Here is a 25,033-nt window from a genome sequence, read left to right on the forward strand (position 1 = left end):
ACAATTGTATTTAAGATGTATGAAAATTAAAAGTAACATTAAGGAATTGTCTTTTATTAAATCATCTAATTACATTACAATTACTTACAATCCTTAAATATTAAAATCACATATTTTTGTTATTTACACAATATATACATGAACATGTTTTAAATTTGATCCCAATTAAAAATACTGAAAAAAGGCACTTATAACAAAACTACTCTGCAACAAGCATATAGGTACAAAAAAAATTAATTTTTTTTACACAAAATTCTTTTAGATAATAGCATTGTTTAAAAAAGAATAGTTGGTCAACGCAATGAATAAGTTTGTTTGATTCTAATTGAGACAGTCACCAGATGTTACCACCATTTCTGTCAGGGTTGCAATATCACGCATAACTACGATAAATAAAAATGCATAGACACCAAGTTGGATACGACCCTATTTATAACATATTAACTTGCATACATAGTTAGAAAAATAAATATATGGAAGAATATATTTAGAAATTGAATTTATGATGTCATGCTATTATACATATGAAAAGCTCAAAGCTAAAAGGATGAGGGTCCACTTTTTGTCATTATGGAGATAATACTAATTTCTTGTACATTATCTCATGTAAAATATTGCATGGTATCTAACTAAGCAATAAAGATGAAGGTGTACAAGCCATCCTTCTTCTTCTTTAGGTGCCGTGTCTGTATTCAGACGTTGGCCGTCATCATGTTTACAATTTCCTGATATCTCTTTCTATCCGCTGCTGCGCGAAATAATTCTTCTACTGTGCAGCCACACCATTGTCTAATGTTACGCAGCCATGAAAGTTTCTTTCGACCAATCCATCTCTTTCCCTCCACTTTTTCTTGTATTATAAGGTGAAGCAGATGGTATTTAGGTCCTCTAATTATATGGCCGAAGTATTCTGTTTTTCTCCTCTTTATGACGCTTATAAGCAGACGTTCTGAATTCAGCATTTGAAGAACATCTTCATTGGAAGTGTGCGAAACCCACGATATCTTTAGGATTCGTCGATAGCACCACAATTCGAATGTTTCTATTTTGTTTAGCATTGTGGTTTTTAACGTCCATGTCTCACAACCATACAATAGGATAGACCATACATAACATTTCAGCACCTTCTTTCGAATATTCATCGACAGGTTTCTGTTGCATAAAACTGGTTTCCAGGTCATAAAAGCCTTCCGTGATATTTAGATCCTAGTTATTATCTCTTCATCAGTCACAATTAACATTTAACCAGCTGCCAAGGTACTTGAAATGATTTACCCGTTCTAATTCCTCTCCATCAAGAGAAAGCTGACCTTGATCTATATTAATCTTTCCAACTGCCATCCACTTTGTTTTTGAAATGTTGATTTTAAGGGCTCTCCGATAACTTGCTTCACTGACTAGATTTAGTAGTGTCTGAAGATCTTGTAAATTTTCAGCAAGAATGGCTGTATCGTCAGCGTATCTAATATGTATTGTTGATTACTTCTCAGCCTAGCCTTACTCCCTCTTGTCTGTCATCCAAAGCCTCCCTAAAGATTTCTTCAGAGTACAGATTAAAAAGGGTGGGTGATAAAACACAACCTTGTCGACTCCACGTTTTATCGGCAGATTTTCAGTACGACTGTCTCCAATTTGGATAGAGGCTACTTGATTGTAATATAAGTATTTCAGCAGTCTTATATCGTAGTGGTCAAGTCCTGCTGCCTGCAGGCAATCGAAAAGTGTATCATGTTGTACTCGGTCGAATGCCTTCTCGAAGTCGATGAAACAAACAAACGTTCTTTCGGAATTCACAACTTTTTTGTAATAGAACGCGCATACAAAATAGCCATCCAGCTTTGAAAAATACGTCTTCTGGGCTAAAAGAATGAAGGTGCTACATATGCAGGCTAAAAGGATGACAGTCCACCTAGTTCAGATTGCTGACCACAGAGGTCTCTGCTATTAGTGCTGTTTATTGTCTAGATATTTTGTTAATGTACATACCTGTGTTTATTTCATAGACATATATAGGTATATGGTTTATTTACAAATTTCTGTTATTCTGGTGTACATTGGTGTTATTCTGTAAAGCTTCAAGCATATTTTGACGCACTGCCACATACTTAAAACTTTTCATTGTATCTACTGTACTTGTAGCTTGGTGTAATCAACAGGAGCAGATCTGTATGATACAACTTTTCAAAATATAGATTACCTTATCTGCATTTTTAGTTTCATTTTAAGACACGTTAGTGGACCATCATCCATTTAGCATGAGATTTCATGACATCAAAAGATAAATAAATTTATATTTATAGTAATTTGTAAATTGATAACCCAAGAACACAACCTACATGTTCCCTGTAAGTTACTGCATGAATTAGTAACCAAAATGAAGTGCCTTTTCTGTTAATTATTTTTATATTTAGTTTTAAAACTTAAAAACCTAATTTCGCAAAATTTGTTTTTTTTGGACCATCATCCTTTTAGCCCTGAGCTCTTCATATGTATAATGTATAGTAGCATGACATCCTTCATGCTAAATTCTAATTCAATTTCTAAATATATTCTTCCATATATTTATTTTCCTTAATATGTATGCGAGCTGGTGTGTTATGAATATGATAGCATCCAATTTGGTGTCTACATTTTAGACTTATCGTAGTTACGCATGACGTTGCGACCCTGACATAACTGGTGGTGACTGTCTCAATTACAATCAAACAAATTTACTCGTTTCGTTGACCAACCATTACTATATAAACAATGATAATAGATTTAAAATAATAAATATTTACAATTTATTTAGAAACATGAAGTTGCAGAGTATTTTTAAATCTCATTTATCACTAACCTATCTAATGCTATATTGTTTCTAAAACAATATTACACATTATCTTTGTACATTTGTCATGATATGCTTTTCTTGGCAAAAAAGAAAAATTAAAATATAGCTTTGCTACATAAATAAATTATAAAAGATTCAAACAAACATCTAAAATTGTAAAAACTATGATGTATTGTATAACCATAAACTTATTTTAAATTAAAACAAAAAATATATAACTATTTAAGATGTGCTTATGTATTTTACACTCATAAAATATTGTATTTCTTCTGTATTTGAGTTTTCTTTCTTCCATCTTAACTTAACAGACAGAAGAATATAGAAAGAGGTATTTAAGTTAAAAACCTTTGCACAATAACCAGGTCTCGATACTGCATGTTTGGCGATATTGTTCTCGATCTTGTATTCTTGTATTCTGTTTGTTCCGTGTTGGTTGAGTTGCGCGTAATAACCTTATTGTCCATGGAAAAAATTAAATGAAATTAAAATAAATGTAAAAACAACAAACTGTCAGTCAATAATATATTTATTTCAATCGGTAAAAAGAACGTGAAAATGTCTCGAAAGAGGGGTTTGTTATTTTAGCGAGGGTGTGACCGCACGGGGTGCTCGCTGTGGCTCTTACTGAACTAGACCACAAACATTAATCTGTCATTATGTGGTTCTACCATATGGCCAGACGGGCGACAATTTATTAGATCTGGTGTTTTAAAAATTGCAAAGGCATTTTACCTGAATAGGGATATATCTCGTTTCTTAAAACTTAACAGGCCCTTTTATGCATATGGTTTGTATATTAGGAACGAAACACATGTGAATTTTAAATGACCCATATTATTTCGCTTAGAAAGGAAAGTTAATATTTAAAATTAGCAATTAAAAAATAGTAAAATAGTAATTGAAGCAAATTGAATTGTTTAAGACTTCTATGTTTGAAATGCGTTTAACCCATGATATTTTGAGCATTCTACGATATGACCACATCCTAAGGCTTCTATCATATTCTTCATGATCCAGGCTTCTTCTTCTCCTTACGGTGCCGAGACCACTTGTCGATCGTTGGCTCTCCTGTTGCCTAGCATATTAACATTCATTGTCTTATTTACAGCCAGGTTTGTATCCAGGTTTCACATCCATATAATACAGGACACATAACATTTTAGGAACTTTATTCTTAGTTGTAAGTCCAGCTGAGAATTGCACACTATCTAAGTTTCATAAAGGGCTTGCAATGTCTATACGAGTTTTAATTTCTTCATCAGCATTTAGTGTCTCGTTTATCCAACATCCTAGGTATTTAAAATGGGTAACTTTTGTAATTGGCTCATTATTGACAATTAGTTGCATAGCGTCAACGCCTTGTTTACTAACCACAAGTAACTTTGTCTTTGATGTATTATGCCAAGTCCGTTATTGAAATATTCTCTAGTGACTCGATCTATAAAGATTTTCGATACGTTCAGCCATGATCGCTGTGTCATCTGTATCTGCAACTTGTAAACACCTTGAAAATAAATAGATAACTGAGAACTTTTGATTTATGTTAGAAAATATATTAGTTGAGCGAACCGAGGATAGGTGATCTGTGTATTCTTCTTTATCTGGTTTAATTTTTGTTGTAACAAAAAATTTATGAGTACAAATTACATGTTTTTTAAAATTGTATACTTAAAGCACATTTATAATTAGACAATGACTTAAAACAGTCAAAACGTAAAGTTGGACCATTTAATATGTTACTTACAAATACCTTATATAGTATTATGTACAGTATACATCATTTATTATAAACTGGTGATGACGTCACAATCATAACATTCGTAGATATTATTGATTTATTTGTGTAATAGTAAAAAATGTTAAAGCCAATTGAAATATAACGAGGTGTCAATGATATGTCAAAAAATTAAAGATAGTATGGATAGTCATCAAACAAACTGCTGCGATGTGAAAATAGCAAGTTATATTAATGTGACAATGCCAATTAACAGTTTTTTTCATTCAGGGCCTCGTCTGATATCAACCAAATAAGAAAGTTCCAGCATAAATCTAATTCATTGAAATTTATACGTCATCGCCATTTTATACTAAATAAGTTAATTACAATTTCCAAACTGAATTAAAAGTTTCAGTGCTAAACTTAAAATGGCAAACCGTAATAAGATTTTTCACATATTCATTACCATTCAGAATCTGAGTATTTTACATAATTTGTTATTATTGACAGCTAGTCTTGTAGAGGTAAAGATAGCCACGTCTCAATTTATTTTGACATTTTGTTAGGATATTTATAATTTTTAAATAGTTTCGATGTTCATTGCAAAATTACTTTAAAATAAAAATAATTATTTTCACACGAACCTTAAAAAATTCTAATGGAACACAATCTGGCTATTCTCGTATTAATACCAGATAAGGACAAAGTATGGGCAACAAAGTAGTGGATAGTTCTACCGTAAAAAAACAGCGGAACTCTTCGTATTTTGACAATATCAAAGCAGTGAAGTTAGTCACACATTGGCGCCCAACGTGGGGCCCAAATTGTATATTTTATTTGTCTTTTCCAAGACTGATTGTTCACTTTTTCGACTAAGAGACGAACTAACACCTGACTGACTGAGATAGGCGAAGCCTTAACAATGGACTCTCATAGTTAGTTGGAGTTTTATTGTTATACGTTAACTCCTTAACTTTCTGTGGTAGCTCGAATTATACAGTAGTACTAGAAAAGTTGATAAGTAGGAGAAAACTAATAATCGGAGCGAAATTATTAGGAAAGTATCTCTTTGAAAATATTATTGATCTAAATTTCAGTAATAATTTTTTTGAATAAAAAAAAGTTTTAACAAAATGTCATACTCCTACAATAATTTTGTCTACATATAGCGTGGCATTATACTTTCAAATATTTCAGGCTTATCAGGAACTTAATACCTAAAGTTTATATCAAACCCTTCTTTCAGTGCATCATAGTTTGTCGAATTCTCTTTATCGTGATTACTATACATAGAACTAAGAAAATTATGTACCTATTCGTTGACGGATAGTTACAGACTTTCACAATGTCAAGGGGCAAAAATTACAATTGTCATTTTAGGTTAGTATATTTCGCCATTTTATCGTTGACGTACTGAAAGAAGGGTTTGGTATGAACTATATATTTAATTTATCATTGTCATGCACGATCTTCACTTTTTCCAGCTGGTTCTGTAGGCTCTGGGTTTCCATCGAGCTTCTGTATCATTTGGTTCGGAATCTCATAGCCATCATTCTCTAATATATCGTCTGGTTCCAAAATGACTTCGACATATTTCGGAATCTCTTTAGGTCCCGAAACTGCTTCTTTATCCAGGAACGGCGTGATTTCCCGTGCTGATTCATCTTCAGTGTCGCTCTTCCAAGAGTTTCCTGGAGAGAGAATGAACCTCGTTCAGTTTAAAATTTATCCGTGAAATAATTATGCAGTGGAAAAATTAATTTTGGCTTTTATTCGCATTTACCTGAGCTGTTATGATTTTCGTCACGAAAATAAGCTTCATTCGATATCCCAGCAAACACTGCAAAGCATTCAATGAAAAACATGAGGATTAGTAAACATGCTACTGATTTACATGCTAAATGTATATATGATTGGTTAAATGTTATGATTATGAGAAATGTATGGGTGTCAATATAAGTTACTTTTTTTGAAAAAATATTTACAAATGACGAATATCTACAACAGACGTAACATCTAATTCTTAGATGTTACGTCTTCAGTGTCCTCCTTTACGTAGTAGAAAGCTGAAGTCTTAAAGAATATGCTATAAAACGATTAGAGGCATTTGAAATGTGGTGCTACCGACGTATGTTAAGGGACTCAAATATACACCAGACAACTAACATAACTATTCTTCAGAGGCTAAGAAAAGACAAAGAACTTATTAACACCGTAAAGAACAGAAAATTGGCTTACTTCGGCCACATGTGTAATAGTAAATACCGACACATAATGAGGTGACAGCGATATGCAATGCTAAGACTGATAATACAGGGAAAAATAAGAGGAGGAATGGGTATAAGAAGAGAGTACCACGGTGGTAGAATTTAAGGGACTGGTTTAAATGCATAGAACTAGTTATAGCACTCTTCAGAGCAGCGGTAGATAGAGTAAAGATAGTGATGATGATATCCAACCTCCGAAGGAGACTTAAAGAAGAATAATAGCAGTAATATGTACAGCAATTCTTCATTGGGATATCCAGTAAAAGAAACTGGAAGTGTCAAAGGTGCGCCCCGCGTATATTAAAAATTGCAGCCACACCGAAAATCATCGATAAAATGCATAAAGTTTTGGAACATTGACGTATAAAGTGCTAATGCATGTTAGCACAATATTTTATTAATTTTCTGATAGGTCTCTCGCTGATAAGAGTGTGTTCCTGTTATCTCCTTTGTTGTTTTAGATGATGCTAGGGATATATGTGGAAGAAACCACAAAACCCATACCAATTAACAGAGGAGTGCGACATGGAGATGTTATTTCTCCTAAACTATTTACATTAGCATTGGAAGATGTTTTCAAAACAATGGAATGGACAAACATGGGAATAAACATAAATGGAAAGAAACTAAACCACCTAAGATATGCAGACGATGTAGTAGTCATAGCATCAAGTTTTGAAGAACTACAAACCATGCTAACCGAACTAGCAAATGAATCCGAACAAATAGGTCTAAAAATGAATTTTGCCAAAACAAAAACAATGACAAATACACAAGACAATAGAAACGTAATACTAAACGACACCACAATAGAAGCGGTTAATGATTATATATATTTGGGACAGATGATGCCATGGAGAGAGCAATGTTAGGAGTAAAATTGAGAGATAAAAAGCAAAACAACTGCGTCAGAAATAGAACAAAAGTCAAAGACGCAGGCCAACATATAGCCAGGCTAAAATGGAGCTTCGCAGGTCATAACGCTAGACAAACGGACAATAGGTGGAATAGCACGATACAACAATGGAGACCATGGACAGGAAAGAGAGCAAGAGGACGACCCCAGATGAGATGGGGAGACGACATTAAAAAGATAGGAGGAACGCACTGGAAACAGAAAGCACTAAACAGAAGCGAATGGAGGAAACTGGGGGAAGCCTATGTTCAAAATTGGACGAATTAAAGGGCAAAAGAAGGGATATATACATAGGTATTATTTGTGAATTGTGTTACTTTTAATATGATTCCACATGCATAAGGTCAACTAAAAGTTATTAAAATGATTCAGATCAAGCAAGCAAATTATTACAATTTCTCATTGCACAAATTACACAACTTTAGAGTCTGGTTATATTGGTGCAATGCTGTAATATTTTTATCTATCACAGCTAAGAAAATTAGCACGAAATGCACGAACATCGCGCATTTTCGATTGAAATTGTAGAGTATTCCCATTAAATATATATTACATATATAGATATGTTACAGAAAAATAGTTTCAGATGCCTATTTAACGGCCAAAGGATCGTCAAATACTAGCGGTTCGATAAGTACATAGCCTTCAAAAGAAAAACGAAAATTTTGAAAAAGTGGTGATTTTTTCTGAACATAGTCTCCTTTTAGCTCGATACACTTGACGCAGCGATAATCCAAGTTCTTTAATCCGTTTGAAAAATACGCAGATTTTCGAGATAAACGCATTTTAAGTCTGCGATACAACATAATTTTTGCATATCATTGTAGTTAGAGCCGAAAAATAAACTTGACACCATAATAATTGTGCCAGTTCTCATATTTATGTCATTGCATCGCAAATTCCATTTGAAGAAATTTGAGATACATTTTTGTAAATTTTTATGATTTTAAGTTATTTTTCGGGCGTAACTACAATGATGTGCAAAAAATGATGTTGCCTCGCAGATTTAAACTGCGTTTATCTCGAAAACGGTTGAGTTTAGCGAGATGAATGTAGTATACCTTTTTTAAGTTCAAATATTAACAGAATAAAATTTTTGATCTAAAAGTATATAGAGTGGGTAATAAAAAAAATGAACCTATTAAATGAGCGCTGAAAGGCGTATGTCGCGCCCTCTGGATAATACATCATTTTTGGTGGCGAATTTAGATTTCTCGTCCCAAAAACTCCCCGCTCACCAAATTTTGTGTTATTATCCCATGTCTGTCGGGAAATATTCAATAATAAATAAAATAAAAGTTTAACTTTGACACCCTGTATTTCGGTTATTATCAACTTTCATACTAAGGTAAGTTAGCTTAAATCGACATATTTTAACCTCACGAATCTAGGGTTAAGCTATGGCCCATTCTTTATTAAACACCCTGTATACAGTGTGTCGCATTTAAGATGAAGACACCCTTATATTTCGGCTATCAAAATAAATACAGATTTGAAATTTTGCAGTCATTCATTTTGATGGTTTACATTTTTTAAGATAGTTAACTGAAATTTAAATTTTAAACGCGGCCTACTGCGAATTCACAAACAGGACGAATTTTCAATATTTTGTTTCGCGTTAGAGATATCGCAAAAGGTTATTCGGAAAATTGTTAAAAATATTATTTTAACCCCACATACCAAATTTCATGACAAAATTCGAACTTTTCGTTTTTTTCAGAATTGGTAGTCAGGATCCTAAAACATGAAATTGGCAGTCCCGAGATACAGCTCGGCACAACCAATGTCAAAGGCGCAAAAAAATCTAGCCTACCTATAGCCCGAAAATATTGGAAATGCTGGCCACCTCGGCCCGGCCAGGCAAGCGACAATATTACAGCGTTGTGCATAGCGTAAAGAGTGAGACAAATGCGAATTCTGTTCGGCTACTTTTAAAAGCGCCTGCCCTAGGGTAGAGCCGTCGTAGTAGCGCTACGCTACGGGGAGCGTACAATAATTATTACAACTTCGGAGATGAATTAAAAAGTAGCTTTGTTTTATTTTAGATTTTTAGATACTTAGGTATTGTATCAAAATTTATAAATTACAGTTTTGAAATAAGTAATTTATATTAATAAATAATTTATTATTGTACATTTGAAGAGGTTAGGCGGCGCCTACCTTGCCACCCTGACACACCGCCTCTGGGTTGTCCAGAAGAATGCATTACACGATAGTACTAAGAGAGGCTAAGTAATTGGACCTAACCTAGAGACAGGTTTGTTTGCTTGCATTTCTGCGCATCTGTTCACGTGTAATCGTTTATTAGGTGCGCTTCTCTTGGCTGTAAACCGATTATAGGCAACTATTCTTGCACAATGCTCCTTTCCAAAAGATATTATATTTTTCTCATAGAAATGGCAATAACTGTTGACTAAAATAATCAAAATTTCTTCTAACATATGGGCAAACTAAAAGCAGACATCATGTCAACTTCCAAAAGTGTCAGGAGTAACATATCTACAGTCGGAAAAGTGAAAGAATACCCATGAGCGATCACATCAATCACATATTTTGAATAATCTGAATAATATGTGATTGATGTGATCGTTCGATGGGTATTCTTTCATTTTTCTGACTGTATGTAAATTGTAGCATATCTTTATCTTAAATTTAATGTAATGTTACAAGAAATTTTGGACGTTGCTGTAATGTAAAGTGACTTTTATGCATGTTAAACAAGCAAAATAAAAAAAATGGACAAAATATACTTACGATCGGGCACTGTGCTAATATATTGTCCTTCATGCACAGCTGTTTGAGGATTCCGTACTGTTTTACTGTGAAGGCTTTCGAGTACCTCAAAACAGTATTTAAAGGTCGGCCTTTTTTCGGCATCGAACTCCCAACATTGGAGCATCAAACTATGCCTAAAATTATGTTTAAATGTTAATGAATATCGAAAATAAATAATTTTACATTTTAGAAATAACTATATTGATACCGTTGCAGTTTCGCCACTTTACATAAATATTGTTGAAATATCAACAGATTTTGCTAGTTTCCCCTCGTAGAATTAGCCAATATTTCACTTATCACTATCGAAAAATAGACTATTGATACATTGTTGTCGAACAATGAACAATATTCTAACAAGTGTCTTTAGTTGAAATTGCAAATCGCTTGGACAGTTGGTCACCCACACGTCGTGTCATACTCGAAAAACAATTCTTTAATCAACCGTCGTTCAGACAATAGAAAAATTACTTTTGTTCCTGGTCTGCTGTGAGACCGACGTCTCTTTTGTTGTGCGGTAGGAAGCGCTACCCCCCACACCCTATGTGGGATTCAAGGTTTAAGTAAACTTAATTATTTGTTGTAAAATCACATTATTGGTATTGCATATCAATTACCGTTCCCTTGTATAACATTGGTACATAAATGTAAAAAAAAAGAAATGTAATAACGACGCACTTTGTGAATGTGGGGAAATACAGAACGTGGAGCACCTGAGAGTATGCAGACTGTGCCCATCACAGTGCACCCTCGATGATTTATGGCTCGCAAATACAAAGAGCGTAGACGTGGCCCGATATTGGGCAGAAAAACTGTAGTCGGATCCAGACACGAAAAAGTAAGTAAGGTACATAAATTTGTTACGAATTCATATCTTTAATTTTTAACTATTTAATCTTATGTCGCGTTTGGAACTTTTCAACCGATAAAAATATTTTTCTTCAATTTCACACATAAACCAAACAGTGGCATTGGGTTTATTACTGATTGTATTATTGTAATATTGTAATAATAAATAATCTACTTACAACTCGTCTGGGCAATGTGTGGGTTTGCCTAATCTACCACCTCTTCTGACGTAGTGTAACACTTCTAGATTAGCTCTGGCTGGATATGGTTGCTGCCCTAAAGTCATGATCTCCCAGAGTAATACACCAAATGCCCAAACGTCGGATTGACTGGTAAAGACGCCGTCTGTTAATGATTCTGGTGCCATCCACCTAACGGGAAGAAGAGCTTCTCCTTCCTAAAATTAAAGAGTTTACTACTAGAGATGAATTGGTTGGTAAATTACTATGTTGTAACTCTGTCATACTCTCAGACTGAGATGTTAGAGGTTATATAAGATATAACATTCACTATAGTACATACAATCGTAGTAGATATTCGTAGAATATGGTTTAAGAGCTGTCATTGCGATTGTGAGGCGCTGGACCGCAGAAGAGAAAACATGTATGGGCAACCAAGAGTAAACCCTGGTATATTTAGAACACACCAAAGAAAAGACCCAAGCGGTTATCTTCAAAAAGAGAAGAGATAACCCAGAAGAACAGCTAAGAGTGCAAGACAGAGCTATTGAATGGCATAATGAAGCTAAATACCTATGAGTTACGATGGACCAAGGTCTAACATTGCCACCGCATGATAACACGATACTCCAGAAAACAGCAACGCCTAGAGCCGCAACAAGCGGACTTACAGGAAGAAGAAGCAAATTAGCTATGAAAAACAGCATCATACTACCAATTATTACATATGCATCTCTTGCACGGGGGAACACAAGTCATAGCAACAAAAAGAAAATTCCAGCAGCACACAACAACTACCTCAGAGAAGCTGTAAACGTGCCCAGATACGTCGCTGAACGGTTCCTAGACCTAGTGAGTGTGTAGACCTAAAACAAATAAGAATACTGGATATGATGGACAAAGCCAGAACAAAATTCGCTGAGCTAGAAGACCACCCAAACCGGATCCTGTGAGAGATATTAAGGTATGATGTGTACCATAGATGGAAGCACGGAAGACCCAAACAGCAAATATTAGTATATAATAAAATCTAGACAATCGTAACTCTATTTAAAGAAGACAACTCACTCACCTTTGGCATCGGAGTATATTTACTAATGTTTATATTTTATGTTTCAGATAGCCCTCAAAAAAATATACAAAAAAAAGCTTCAGCTGCCAAAAAAAATTATCAAAACACTAACAAAAGGCGCAAGCCACATAAAAATACCAACAAAACACCAAAAATGGACAAGAGAGGCCCACATTCTCGGACTCCGAATCACCAAGCTGGACGTAGTCTGGAGCAGGGATTCGAGGCCCGAGCAAGCAATACATATCGATGAGGTCACTAGAGATAGCATGAATAGAGCGCCTCACGCTGGCCTGCATTGATCGGGGTGGGATTTCATGCATTCTTGTATCCAGGACTCCCACATGAGAATGTGGGATCGGGGGGAAGTGGATAGTCTGGAGCATTGGGGCGGGGTGGAATGATGCCTTCTTATGGGAGTTAATCCTCCTCGCCCCAAGGAATTGTATCACTCGAATGTCATTCTCAGGGGGTGTGCAATCTCTCAGTCGGGGTTCACTATTGCTTGCTTGCGTTGCTGCGCAAAATTGTGCCACTCAAGTTTTTCTCGAACATATGTTTTTGTACGTGATAAGACATCTCGTAACGCGACAATTCGTAACCGGATAAGTGGTAACGGACAACTCGTAACGGCGACAGTTCGTAACAGCGACACTTCGTAACGGCGACAGTCGTAATTATACAAAGTCGTAACGGACAATTATTGGTAACATCAAAATTGAATTTACAATTAGCGTCTCTTTGCAAAGACAATGACGTCGACTTTGCAAAGTAACAAGACACTTACTCAACACACACACACTACACATTACACCGAGTTAGTGATAAGTTACCTATACAATTACGTGGCTAAAGGTTCTAGTTCTAAACCAAAGCCAGAATCAGAGAGATAAAAAAAAATAAAATTATTCTGTTTATTTTTGTTATCGTGGAAACTAACTGCTATTACAGTTATAATTGAAATTATGTTTAGCAATTTAACGAATCAGTACCGGGAAAAACATGTTTAACACATTTTTTCTACAAACGTGTTAAAAATGCAACTTTTAGCACTCCATATAGGAGCGTTAAAAATGTTACTTTAAAGCACTAGTGCTTTAAAATTTTTAAGGCACTGCAGTTAAAATTGAAATGTCAAATTTTAAAAACAAACGTCAAAATATTTTTTATATTTCGTTTATTAACATTAATATTAACAGTACAACTTGCGCAATTTGAAAAAGGTTTTTTAGAAGGTTTTTTAAAATATAATTTAAACTGTATTATTGCATTTTTAACACGTTTGAAAAAAAACTATTAAAATTTGTTAGAATATACATACAACAATAAAAGTAGATGTTATTCTATAGTTGTTATGATTTACGTATTGACAGTATAGGCAGTTTTGATGTAATGTCAAGAAAAATATAAAAATGGAATGTCAGTCAAGTTCAAGTAAAAGTTTTTGTAGGTATTGTCCTGTAATTGAGAATGAATAAATTATAATTGTTGATATATAAGACGTTTGTAGAAAAAATATTGTATGATATACGCTGTTTATATATACGCTATATATATACGCTGTATATATATACGCTATATATATATACGCTGTATATATATACGCTATATATTTCGCTTCGCTCATTCTGCAAACCTGCACATGCGTGCCTTAAAATTGTATTTTTAACACTTATATCATAAATAACTATTATATTTCGTGTTTCAGAATGTATTAAAAGTCTTTAAACACCAACAAATATTTAAATACATACAAACTTTTAACAATATTTTAAATCTTTAAGCCGACAACCGTCTTTAAACATTCCCAACTTTCTAAGTAAACATTTTGTAAAAGAAAGATAATTACCTGTAACATAATTTCATTTGTAACTGTAATAACAGTTAGTTTCTACGTTAATAAAAATAAAGAAAATAATTCAATTTGGACGGTACGAATTGTCCGTTACGACTTTGTATAGTTACGAACTGTCGCCGTTACGAACTGTCGCTGTTACGAATTGTCCGTTACCATTTGTCCGGTTACGAACTGTCGCGTTACGAGATGTCATGGAACCGTTTTTGTAATATATTTTACATACAGAAAAAAGTAAATCTTAATAAAATAACATTTTCTACATTTCTTTATATGTACTTACGTTATAGTATTCTTTGTACTGCCTAACTAATTAAAAAAGTATGTCTCTAAGATCTTACCTTTCTGTAATAGTCATTTTTGTATATATCTCTCGCCAATCCAAAATCGCCAATTTTTACGATTCTGAAATCGGATTCGTAAGAAGAAACTAAACAATTTCGACATGCCAAGTCTCTGTGAACGAAGTGCATCTCTTCCAAATATCTACAACCCTTCGAAACGTCGACACACATCTTCAAAAGCTCAATCAGGGTAAGAAAAGGTGTGGATGTCTAAAAAATGTATAAAACTATTATTGATAACATCTTTTCCCTTATAACAACATATGAATAATAGATTCGTCTCGAGATTACAATTATTTCATACCATTGCGCCAATTCACATTTTTAAAGTCCTTAAAACTGTCATATTCATAAATATTATCACTCTAGTCGCTATTGAAACCAGCTTAATCCATCGTGAGCTAAGCCGATTAGAGAAAGTATGTAGTTTGGTACGATTGATCTAATTATATCTACTTTATTATCTATAAGATAAGAATAAGCCTCTGCTTTAATACCTGGAGAAATATTTATGAACTGCCGATTCACAAAATCTCTTTTCTCACTCTAACTCGCGTACATACCCATTTGATTTTAGATTTATTTATATCAATTTATGCTGTTATTAATCAAAATTTAGAGTTGGCGCAATGATATGAAATCGTAAATACTTACCGATGGATTTCGAGAATCCCGTAAATAAGTAAGCAAGTCTCCACCTTCCATCAGTTCCATGATAATAAAATGTGGATCATTATCTAAACATACTCCAAGAAGTTCGAGAATATGTTCATGTTTAAAGTGACTCATCAGTTGCGCTTCTTGCAGGAACTCGCACTTTTCCTGGTCTGATGCTCCTTTCTTTAAAGTCTACACAAAATATTTGCTATTAGAATAATAAGATTCATTTTACATGCTCTTATCAAAGCAGTTAAAGTATGTATAATGGAACGACTGCAAAAATTAATACTGGATCAACGATGTCTGAAGGTTATTGAATGGGTTGCATATGTGAGTCTATATTAAATGAAGTAAAGAAACACAGACTTACTCACAATCAGTTAATAATACTTCGACGACCGGTTTCGATCTCTACACTATTCAGATCATCTTGAGGTCGGCGTTACAAGTAGTTAAATGATGCCGTTACAAGGGATGCTTTGTAAGTTCATCGATAACACCGATAAGCATCATTATCGATAGCATCGATAAGCACATCGATAATAGGATACCTAGCTATCCTATTAGCATAAGTTGGACGTTTAAACATGTTATCGATGAACTTACAAAGCATCCCTTGTAATTGCATCATTTAACTACTTGTAACGCCGACCTGAAGATGATCTGAATAGTGTAGAGATCGAAACCGGTCGTCAAAGTATTATTAAATGATTGTGAATAAGTCTGTGTTTCTTTACTTCATTTGATGTCTGAAGGATTTAAGGTCACAAAAGGACTGAAGCAGGGTTGATGCATTTCGCCTATCATTCTCAAAATTTATCTGGAACAAGCACTCAAGCTGTAGAAGAGAAAATGTAATTGCATGGGAATCCCTCTCAATGACGAGACAACACTATGCACTTTATGTTTCGCTCATGACCAAATTCTGATGGCCCAGGATCATGACGACTTGAGTTACATGATGCGAAAGCTAATAGAAGAATATAACAAATGGGGTCTTAAAGTCAACATTAAGAAAACAGAAGCCATATGTACTGGCGGGACAAAGCAGTCCATTACATCAGACGATGGTGTAGAAATTAAACAGTGTGATTAATACAAGCACCTGGGCATGAAGGTAACTCAAGATGGAACAGTGGCGACGCGTGACTTTTTCTGAAGTGTTACCAAAACCAGATGCAAAAAATCTTATTTAAAAAAATGAAGATATGGCTAAATGTATATATATATATATATATATGTCTATATATATATATATATATATATATATATATATATATATATATATATATATGAAAAAACAAAAGATGTAGATCTTTGAAACACACTCAGTGATCAAAAGATCCACAGGTACTGGTTTGGACGACCACTCGTACGAAAACAAACAAATGCAATAGAGAATGCGGAAAAATCCCCTTACGAACAATTCACACATCCACTACTTCGGGCTGGGAAAAATTTTTTGAATAGAATCGAAGATCCAAACACCAGCTCTTAGAAATGTGTTTCGCCCTCTTCAACCTCTATGGGCTCATCGGTGAAGATGAGAGGTTGAATATCTTCAGACACATTTCAATCAAAAAACAACATTCGAGACCTAGACATAGCAGGAACGTAAATCTACGCCCAACCTGACAATGCCATTCTCAAGTTTTAATTCCCTAATTACTTTAGAGAAAGTAAGATAATGTTTATGAAAAAACAAAAGATGTAGATCTTTGAAACACACTCAGTGATCAAAAGATCCACAGGTACTGGTTTGGACGACCACTCGTACGAAAACAAACAAATGCAATAGAGAATGCGGAAAAATCCCCTTACGAACAATTCACACATCCACTACTTCGGGCTGGGAAAATTTTTTTTGAATAGAATCGATTAATAGGGAATTAAAACTTGAGAATGGCATTGTCAGGTTGGGCGTAGATTTACGTTCCTGCTATGTCTAGGTCTCGAATGTTGTTTTTTGATTGGAATGTGTCTGAAGATATTCAACCTCTCATCTTCACCGATGAGCCCATAGAGGTTGAAGAGGGCGAAACACATTTCTAAGAGCTGGTGTTTGGATCTTCGATTCTATTCAAAAAATTTTTCCCAGCCCGAAGTAGTGGATGTGTGAATTGTTCGTAAGGGGATTTTTCCGCATTCTCTATTGCATTTGTTTGTTTTCGTACGAGTGGTCGTCCAAACCAGTACCTGTGGATCTTTTGATCACTGAGTGTGTTTCAAAGATCTACATCTTTTGTTTTTTCATAAACATTATCTTACTTTCTCTAAAGTAATTAGGGAATTAAAACTTGAGAATGGCATTGTCAGGTTGGGCGTAGATTTACGTTCCTGCTATGTCTAGGTCTCGAATGTTGTTTTTTGATTGGAATGTGTCTGAAGATATTCAACCTCTCATCTTCACCGATGAGCCCATAGAGGTTGAAGAGGGCGAAACACATTTCTAAGAGCTGGTGTTTGGATCTTCGATTCTATTCAAAAAATTTTTCCCAGCCCGAAGTAGTGGATGTGTGAATTGTTCGTAAGGGGATTTTTCCGCATTCTCTATTGCATTTGTTTGTTTTCGTACGAGTGGTCGTCCAAACCAGTACCTGTGGATCTTTTGATCACTGAGTGTGTTTCAAAGATCTACATCTTTTGTTTTTTCATAAACATTATGTTACTTTCTCTAAAGTAATTAGGGAATTAAAACTTGAGAATGGCATTGTCAGGTTGGGCGTAGATTTACGTTCCTGCTATGTCTAGGTCTCGAATGTTGTTTTTTGATTGGAATGTGTCTGAAGATATTCAACCTCTCATCTTCACCGATGAGCCCATAGAGGTTGAAGAGGGCGAAACACATTTCTAAGAGCTGGTGTTTGGATCTTCGATTCTATTCAAAAAATTTTTCCCAGCCCGAAGTAGTGGATGTGTGAATTGTTCGTAAGGGGATTTTTCCGCATTCTTTATTGCATTTGTTTGTTTTATATATATATATATATATATATATATATATATATATATATATATATATATACACTCACCGGCACAAAATTCCGCCACCCAAAATTTTTGATTAAGTTTGACAATATATAACTTTATTATTTGTACTTCGATTTTAAAGATTCTTGCACGATTTGGTAGGTACATGTATTGAAGTCAATTGCTATTATTCCGGTAACAAAATTTTTTTGCTTAGATGGCATTATACGGGGGTGAATGTAAGCGTTGTTTTTTCTCTTAACTTTAAAAAATTCTGAGAAAAAATTTGAGGGCTGATTTTGTTTCATACTCCTTTTGTATTATCCTGGAGGTATCACTAAGGTCTTGTTTTTTGAATTATCTGAATATCTCTTTTCTTGTAAGAGCTGTAATTAAAAACACTGCTTTGAAGGTTTATTTAAATAAAAATATCAAACTCACTAAAATTAACAAAACAAAACAAATTTAACAACAAAACAATTCAATAGCGGTTATGTACACCTCTTGCAGCAACGACTGCTCGCAATCTGTTTAGCATCTAATAAAGATGTGTTTTCCTTGCCTGGGGAATAGCCCGATATTCCTCTACCAGGGCCATAACTGTACCAAATTTTCTGGAGGCCTAGGATGACGGCAAATAGTTTTTTATTTATCCCATAAATGCTCAATATGATTGAGATCTGGGCTGCGTGCGGGCCATTCTAATCTTATTAATCCAACCTCAATTGTACGAGTCCTACAGTGTTTTTATTTACAAAAAATGGTACAGCTCTTACAAGAAAAAAGATATTCGGATAATTCAAAAAACAAAATGTTGGTGATGCCTCCGGGCAAATATGACAGGACTATGAAACAAAACCAGCTATTACATTTTTCCACATAATTTTTTAAAATTAGGAGAAAATACAACGCTTGCTTTCACCCTTTACAATGACATTCAAGCAAAATTTTTTGTTAACGGGATAATACCAAACAATATGAATACACGTACCTACAAACTGGTGTAAGAATCTTGAAAATCGGAGCACAAATAATAAAGTTATAAATTGTCAAACTTAATCAAAAATTTTGGGTGGCGGAATTTTGTGCCGGTAAGTGTAGCTTCAATAATATCATTTTGTATATCACTTTAAACTCTCGAAAAAACAGATGTTTCTAGATGTTGACAAAATTTTTGATCTTTTTTTGGCAATTAATGTTAACAATTCCCCTGTAAATGCCTGGATTTCCAGAGTCGTCGCACTCAAAATTACCACGAAACGCTAGTTCTTGTTTGGCCCAAAAACATACAGTAACTATTATAAGTGTGCTAAGGATATACCTATCTATTTTTTTAACAAACTCATTATGTTTAGCAATATTTGCTTTAAAAGCTTGGTTTAGAGAACTTTTGATTTTTGTTTTGCCAAACTGAATCAAATTGGGTATATCTTATATGAAGGTAACGGAGAAATTTCATGTATCCTTTTTAAAAATCTAACACTATTTAAATCGTGAACCTGGTCCACCCATTTTTCTGTAGAAACCAGAAGACATGGCCAACAATACAGTATATTTTTCTTGCAACCATAATATAACCAAGGATTTTCACTGTACCAACTAAATTTAAAATATCGAACTACTTTTGTTGATTCCTTTTTTAAATTGTTTAAAATAGGTCTTTCATTTTTAATCTCATTTTTTTCTTCAAAATTATACAAGGAGAATTACTTTTCAAGTAGTTGATCGATTAAGAAGCGACACTCATCCATGGTTAACTGCACGCACACTTTTTATAGGTACTGTCACCAATTTTAAATTTGGTAACAGAGCTACTGATACCCAGCGCGCTTATGCTGTCGCTTCTTCAAAATTTTCAGTCACTACCCGGTCCCGAGCGCCAGCGTGGGTATATAACCATTGTAACAAGAAATGAGTCTGGTAACAGAGTATAATAAAGTGCAACTAAGTCACATAAACTCGCCAATATTTTCGTGTCTACGAGTAGTTGTCTATTTACTGAGTTAGGTACTATTACCACATAACATAATAATATATTTCTATTGGTAAAAATATTGGTAAATAGAATTATTCATCGTCATAAAATATTTATTTGTAATATTTTTAACTGTTACCAATGGTAATGGACACTTCGCCAGTGAGATGGAACACGCGATGCTGCTATAAAAGATAGAAACATACAGGGTAGAAAAGCCATATCCATGATGAACGACATTCTGTGGGACCAACCAATATCTAAAGCGAACACATAGCTCATATACAATACCACACTTAAGTGTCATCACATATGGCAGTGAAGTTTGGCCAATGAAACAAAGAACAGAGAAAACGTTACTAGAAACAGAAATGGACTCCTGAAGAAGAACAGCAGGCAAATCAAGAATGAGAGAATACGAGAAATGATGGGAGTTATACCATAATTCTTCTTTTACTTCTTGGAGATCTTTAGATCTGTTTAATTCTGAAGCTGCCTCTGGTAAATTTCCTGGGAGCTAGATTGCCAACTATCTCTCCATCTTTTAGGTGGTCTTCCGGGGGGTCTTGAACCGGACGGGTTATTTTCTAGGGCAATTTTTGGGAGTCTATTCTCATCCATTCGTCTTACGTGGTTGTACCACATCCTATTGCGCTGCCATAAGTTATACCATAATTGATAACATAAAAACAAAACAACTAATACGGTATACGGTCATGTACAGAGAATGCCAGGTGACAGGATCCCTAAACAGATTTTGACGTGGACACCACATGGGAGATGAAAAAGAGGAAGGCCAAGAAGAAGCTGGAGGGAGAGAATTGAAAAAGAATAGACGAAAGAGAAATCCCACCATGCCTATGGGTAAACAGAGAAGAATGGCGGTTAGCAGTAGGACAGCGTCGGAGAACGCTGCGTAAACTGATCGTAGTGATAGATTCATTAAAAGAAAGCACATTCTTAAAAGCCCGACTATTTTCCTTACCTTGACAGCAACTCTGGTTTCTGTAACAGAATTATTGATTCCTTTAGCTCTGCCTTCGAATACTTCACCAAAAGCGCCACTACCCAAAAATGTAGTCAAAGTAATCTGCTCCCTGGAATAAAATCAATGTAATTAATAAGATGATTTTATCTCTGTTAATACAAGTGCTTAATTATAGTTATTTAAATTCAACAGATAAATAAAGGAGTGAGACAAGGATGTGTACTTTTACCATTACTATTTAATAATATATATTCTCCGAAGAGTTATTTACATAAGCACTTAAAAACTGTATAGAAGGGATCAATATAAATAATGGTGAATAAAAGTCTAATCCAGCGAATAAAAATATAAATAAAACTATTTTACCTCCTTATTTGTGGTAAATGCCCAAGTTCTTCTGGAGTGGGTTGAGCAGAAAAATATAAAATATTTGTATTATGTACCCCCCTTTTCGGTAGCTCCCGCAATGTGGCTAGTTCCACATCTGGGATTCTGGGAGCGGAAGTCACAACTTGTTGGAGCTTCTTTTGTTTATTCCTTCTTCCGGAGCAAATCACTAAAAAATAATATAGCCGTCAAAGCACTCTATAAACAAAACTAAAAAAAGGGATATAAATAACAACACGATTTGTAACATCAAAAAGATTCATTTGAAATAGACGGTGGTCTGAAACAAGGAGACTCGCTGTCACCACTCCTTTTTAATATAATTCTGGGGAAAGTAGCAAGTTGTTGCTGCAGTTCTTTGGCACTGTATTGAAAGTCTGTCGATTCGTTGTAGGAACTACAGCATGAAAATATCAACAGCTAAGACCAAATCCTTCGTAGTGTCAAGGGAACCCATAAGATGCAAAATGGGACTGGAAATTCGACTGGGAGTCGAAATATGTAATTATGGAGATGTTAAAGAGAGCGTCCGAATTCAAGCAAATAGAGCCAATTACGTGTCAATGTCTGAGCAATGTCATCTATAGAAATAAAGATATGAGGCTGGAAGGGAAAGTACGCATATACAAATTATGTGTAAGACCGGTCATGACGTACGCGATAGAAACAAGATGTAACACAGCAGAAAGCAAGAGGATACTGAGATCATCAGAAATGAGAACGTTGAGGTTAATAACTGGGAAAACACTGTCAGACAGAATACCGAACGACAGAATAAGAGATCTCTGTAACATAAAATACATAGTGCGGTGGTGTTCATCTCGTAAGACAGAGAAGACGAGAGTGGAATCAGCATGTGACGAGAATAGACAGCTAGAGAATAGCCCGTATAGCCAGAGATTCAAAGCCAACAAGCAAGATACCAAAAGGAAGGCCCTTTAAAAGGTGGCGAGATAGCTGGCAGTCAACATCACAGTTACGAATATAAGTTCAAAATCGGTTAAGAACAGGTCAATAGGCCTAATATAAGAAGAAGAAGAAAAATAATAAGGACATTACAAATTAACAGAACTACTGACAGTAAATGGACCAAAATTTTTACTAGCATACCGTCGGGAAACACCGTCAACAATGTAAAGGAATAAATTAGAGATAGATTCAAAAAAACCATATAAGATCATTTAACGCCAATCTAATTTGTTCATTTAAGTAAAATTATTGAAAAGACTGGTATTCTTTTTCTCATGATCATCTTTCAGTGCGTCACAGTTTTTCGATTTCTCTCTAACGCATTAAATTGTATGTGACAGAAAAAAAGGCACGTCTGTGAATACTTTGGTAATTATTCTAGTTTGGTGATTATTCTAGTTGTCGATAGATGGCGCCATAATCAAAAAAGAATTATTTATTAAATAAAATAATACTATTATCAATATAATCTGTACAATTTATAAGACTATACAAATGAAAGAAAATACCATTTTATAAATGCAATAGACACAATTGATTTGGTTTTATTCCAAATTGAAAATAAAATTTGACAACTGTCAGATTTAACTAAAATGTCACGTTAGAATAAATGTCATAAATGTGTATTATCACGGACTTACCTTTTTTTCTATAATTTGTAACGCACTGAAAAATGTTCATGAAAAGGAGAATAATATCGTATTTCTGACAAGCTGATCATTTATATGAACGTGTTGACATTTTTAGAAGTAAAGAGAAAAGAGCCAAAAGAAAATAAAGGAAAGGAAATAAATATTATTGCCAAACTTTACACAGTGCGCTGGAATAAGTGTTACTCTCTTATTATATAATTTATTTTTAGCACATAAGCAAAACTCTTGGACAGGGTGATTTTTAAAATAATCATAGTATATTATAGCATCAATGTTTCGAACTTTACGCGATCCCTCTTCAGGTGACAATCATAACTTTGATTTTCTTAAATGGGAAAGTTTATCATGTGATAACTCATTTAAAAAGCTTTTGAAATACTGATTACAAAAATGTACCTGTAATATACTTTAAAAAATTTTAAGAGCGTAGGTGCAAAATTTCGGTCCAATGCTCTTTAACTGATTTATTTTTGGTTGAATCCTGAGAAAACTAATAAGTATTTTTGAAAAATTTAAACTCAGAATGAAAGATTACATCATTACCGAGAGCCGAATGTCCCTGAAATCTTCTATAATGTTTATTTTAATAAGTTACAGGGGTGAAAAAGAAGAGAAAATTAAGTATGACTTTTAATTTCAAATATATCATTCAAAAGAAACTTTTTGTTTATTCTGAGGGAATTTTGGCACTAGGTAATAATGTAATCTTTCATTCTGCATTTAAATTTAAAAAAATGCGATTCGAAAAAAATAAATGCATTTAAAAAGCATTGGGCCAAAAATAAGTTAATAGGGGGTAACACTTATTCCAGAGATTTTGGCGAATGGATTTAGTGTCCGCAGTCATATAAACCCAAACAAACAACAACAACTTATTCCAGAGCACTGTATAAACAATTTGGTTTAATTTTGGATTTTTATTTCGTATCAAAATTTCAAAAATTAATTTTATATTAGTGTTTGTTTTCATTTTATAGACATGAATAAAATAAAAATAAAAAAATCTGCTAATGTGTAGATATTAGAACCCGCATTTTTATGTTCTCCTATTACTGTTAAATAAATATTAATAAAGGTATAAAAATTCGTTATAATATTAATTATGTCTGCCCAGTAACATGACAGAATAAATAACCTAAATTTAATATTAAAATCCTTAAAAAGTAATCGCTTTGTCTATGCCGGAGACTCTTATAAAAATATAGGTCGATATGTAACATCATAGCATTCTGTGAGTTTCAAGTAGAGGTTATGTGTGACAGTTTGACAATTGAAAATAATATTTTGCGCGTCCGTACCATTCCGTACAAGTTCTCTGTTAACTACACGTTTTTAATAATTGTAATTTTCATTAAATAAAAAATAATTGAACACGTACTATATTATAAAAACAATAAACAAAATGGCAAGTGGATCAGCTGATATCAAGAGATTATTAGAAAACCTGTTAACCAAAATTAATGATCCAAAATCGATGAATATCGATCAGCACAGAAAATTGGATGCCCTTAGTATTGATGATCCTAAATACCCAGATTCTTCACAGAATGAAGAAAATATTATTTCTGAAGAAAAGAACATTGAATTTCAGAAAGCAGATGCGATTATAAAACTCCAATCCTTAACATCC

The 25,033-nt window shown here is 34.0% G+C and overlaps 1 protein-coding gene across 4 annotated transcripts in view; it reads right to left on the reverse strand.

Annotated features, from left to right (window-relative positions):
• Nucleotides 1-38: 38 nt before the first annotated feature.
• Nucleotides 39-25,033, reverse strand: part of LOC114336469 (proto-oncogene tyrosine-protein kinase ROS) — a 228,425-nt gene continuing 203,430 nt past the window's right edge. For 3 of the 4 annotated variants that reach the window (XM_050655041.1, XM_050655043.1, XM_050655042.1), the window contains exons 22-28: nucleotides 21,761-21,950; nucleotides 21,392-21,503; nucleotides 15,459-15,653; nucleotides 14,802-15,014; nucleotides 11,534-11,751; nucleotides 10,485-10,639; nucleotides 39-6,238 (exon numbers count right to left, since the gene is read on the reverse strand). In XM_050655041.1, the coding sequence (XP_050510998.1) occupies nucleotides 6,006-6,238; nucleotides 10,485-10,639; nucleotides 11,534-11,751; nucleotides 14,802-15,014; nucleotides 15,459-15,653; nucleotides 21,392-21,503; nucleotides 21,761-21,950 (1,316 nt within the window). In that variant the 3' untranslated portion in view covers nucleotides 39-6,005. The other variant, XM_050655044.1, reaches the window with a different exon arrangement.

The sequence above is a fragment of the Diabrotica virgifera genome, chromosome 6, assembly GCF_917563875.1.
Source record: "Diabrotica virgifera virgifera chromosome 6, PGI_DIABVI_V3a".
Lineage (NCBI taxonomy): Eukaryota > Metazoa > Arthropoda > Insecta > Coleoptera > Chrysomelidae > Diabrotica > Diabrotica virgifera.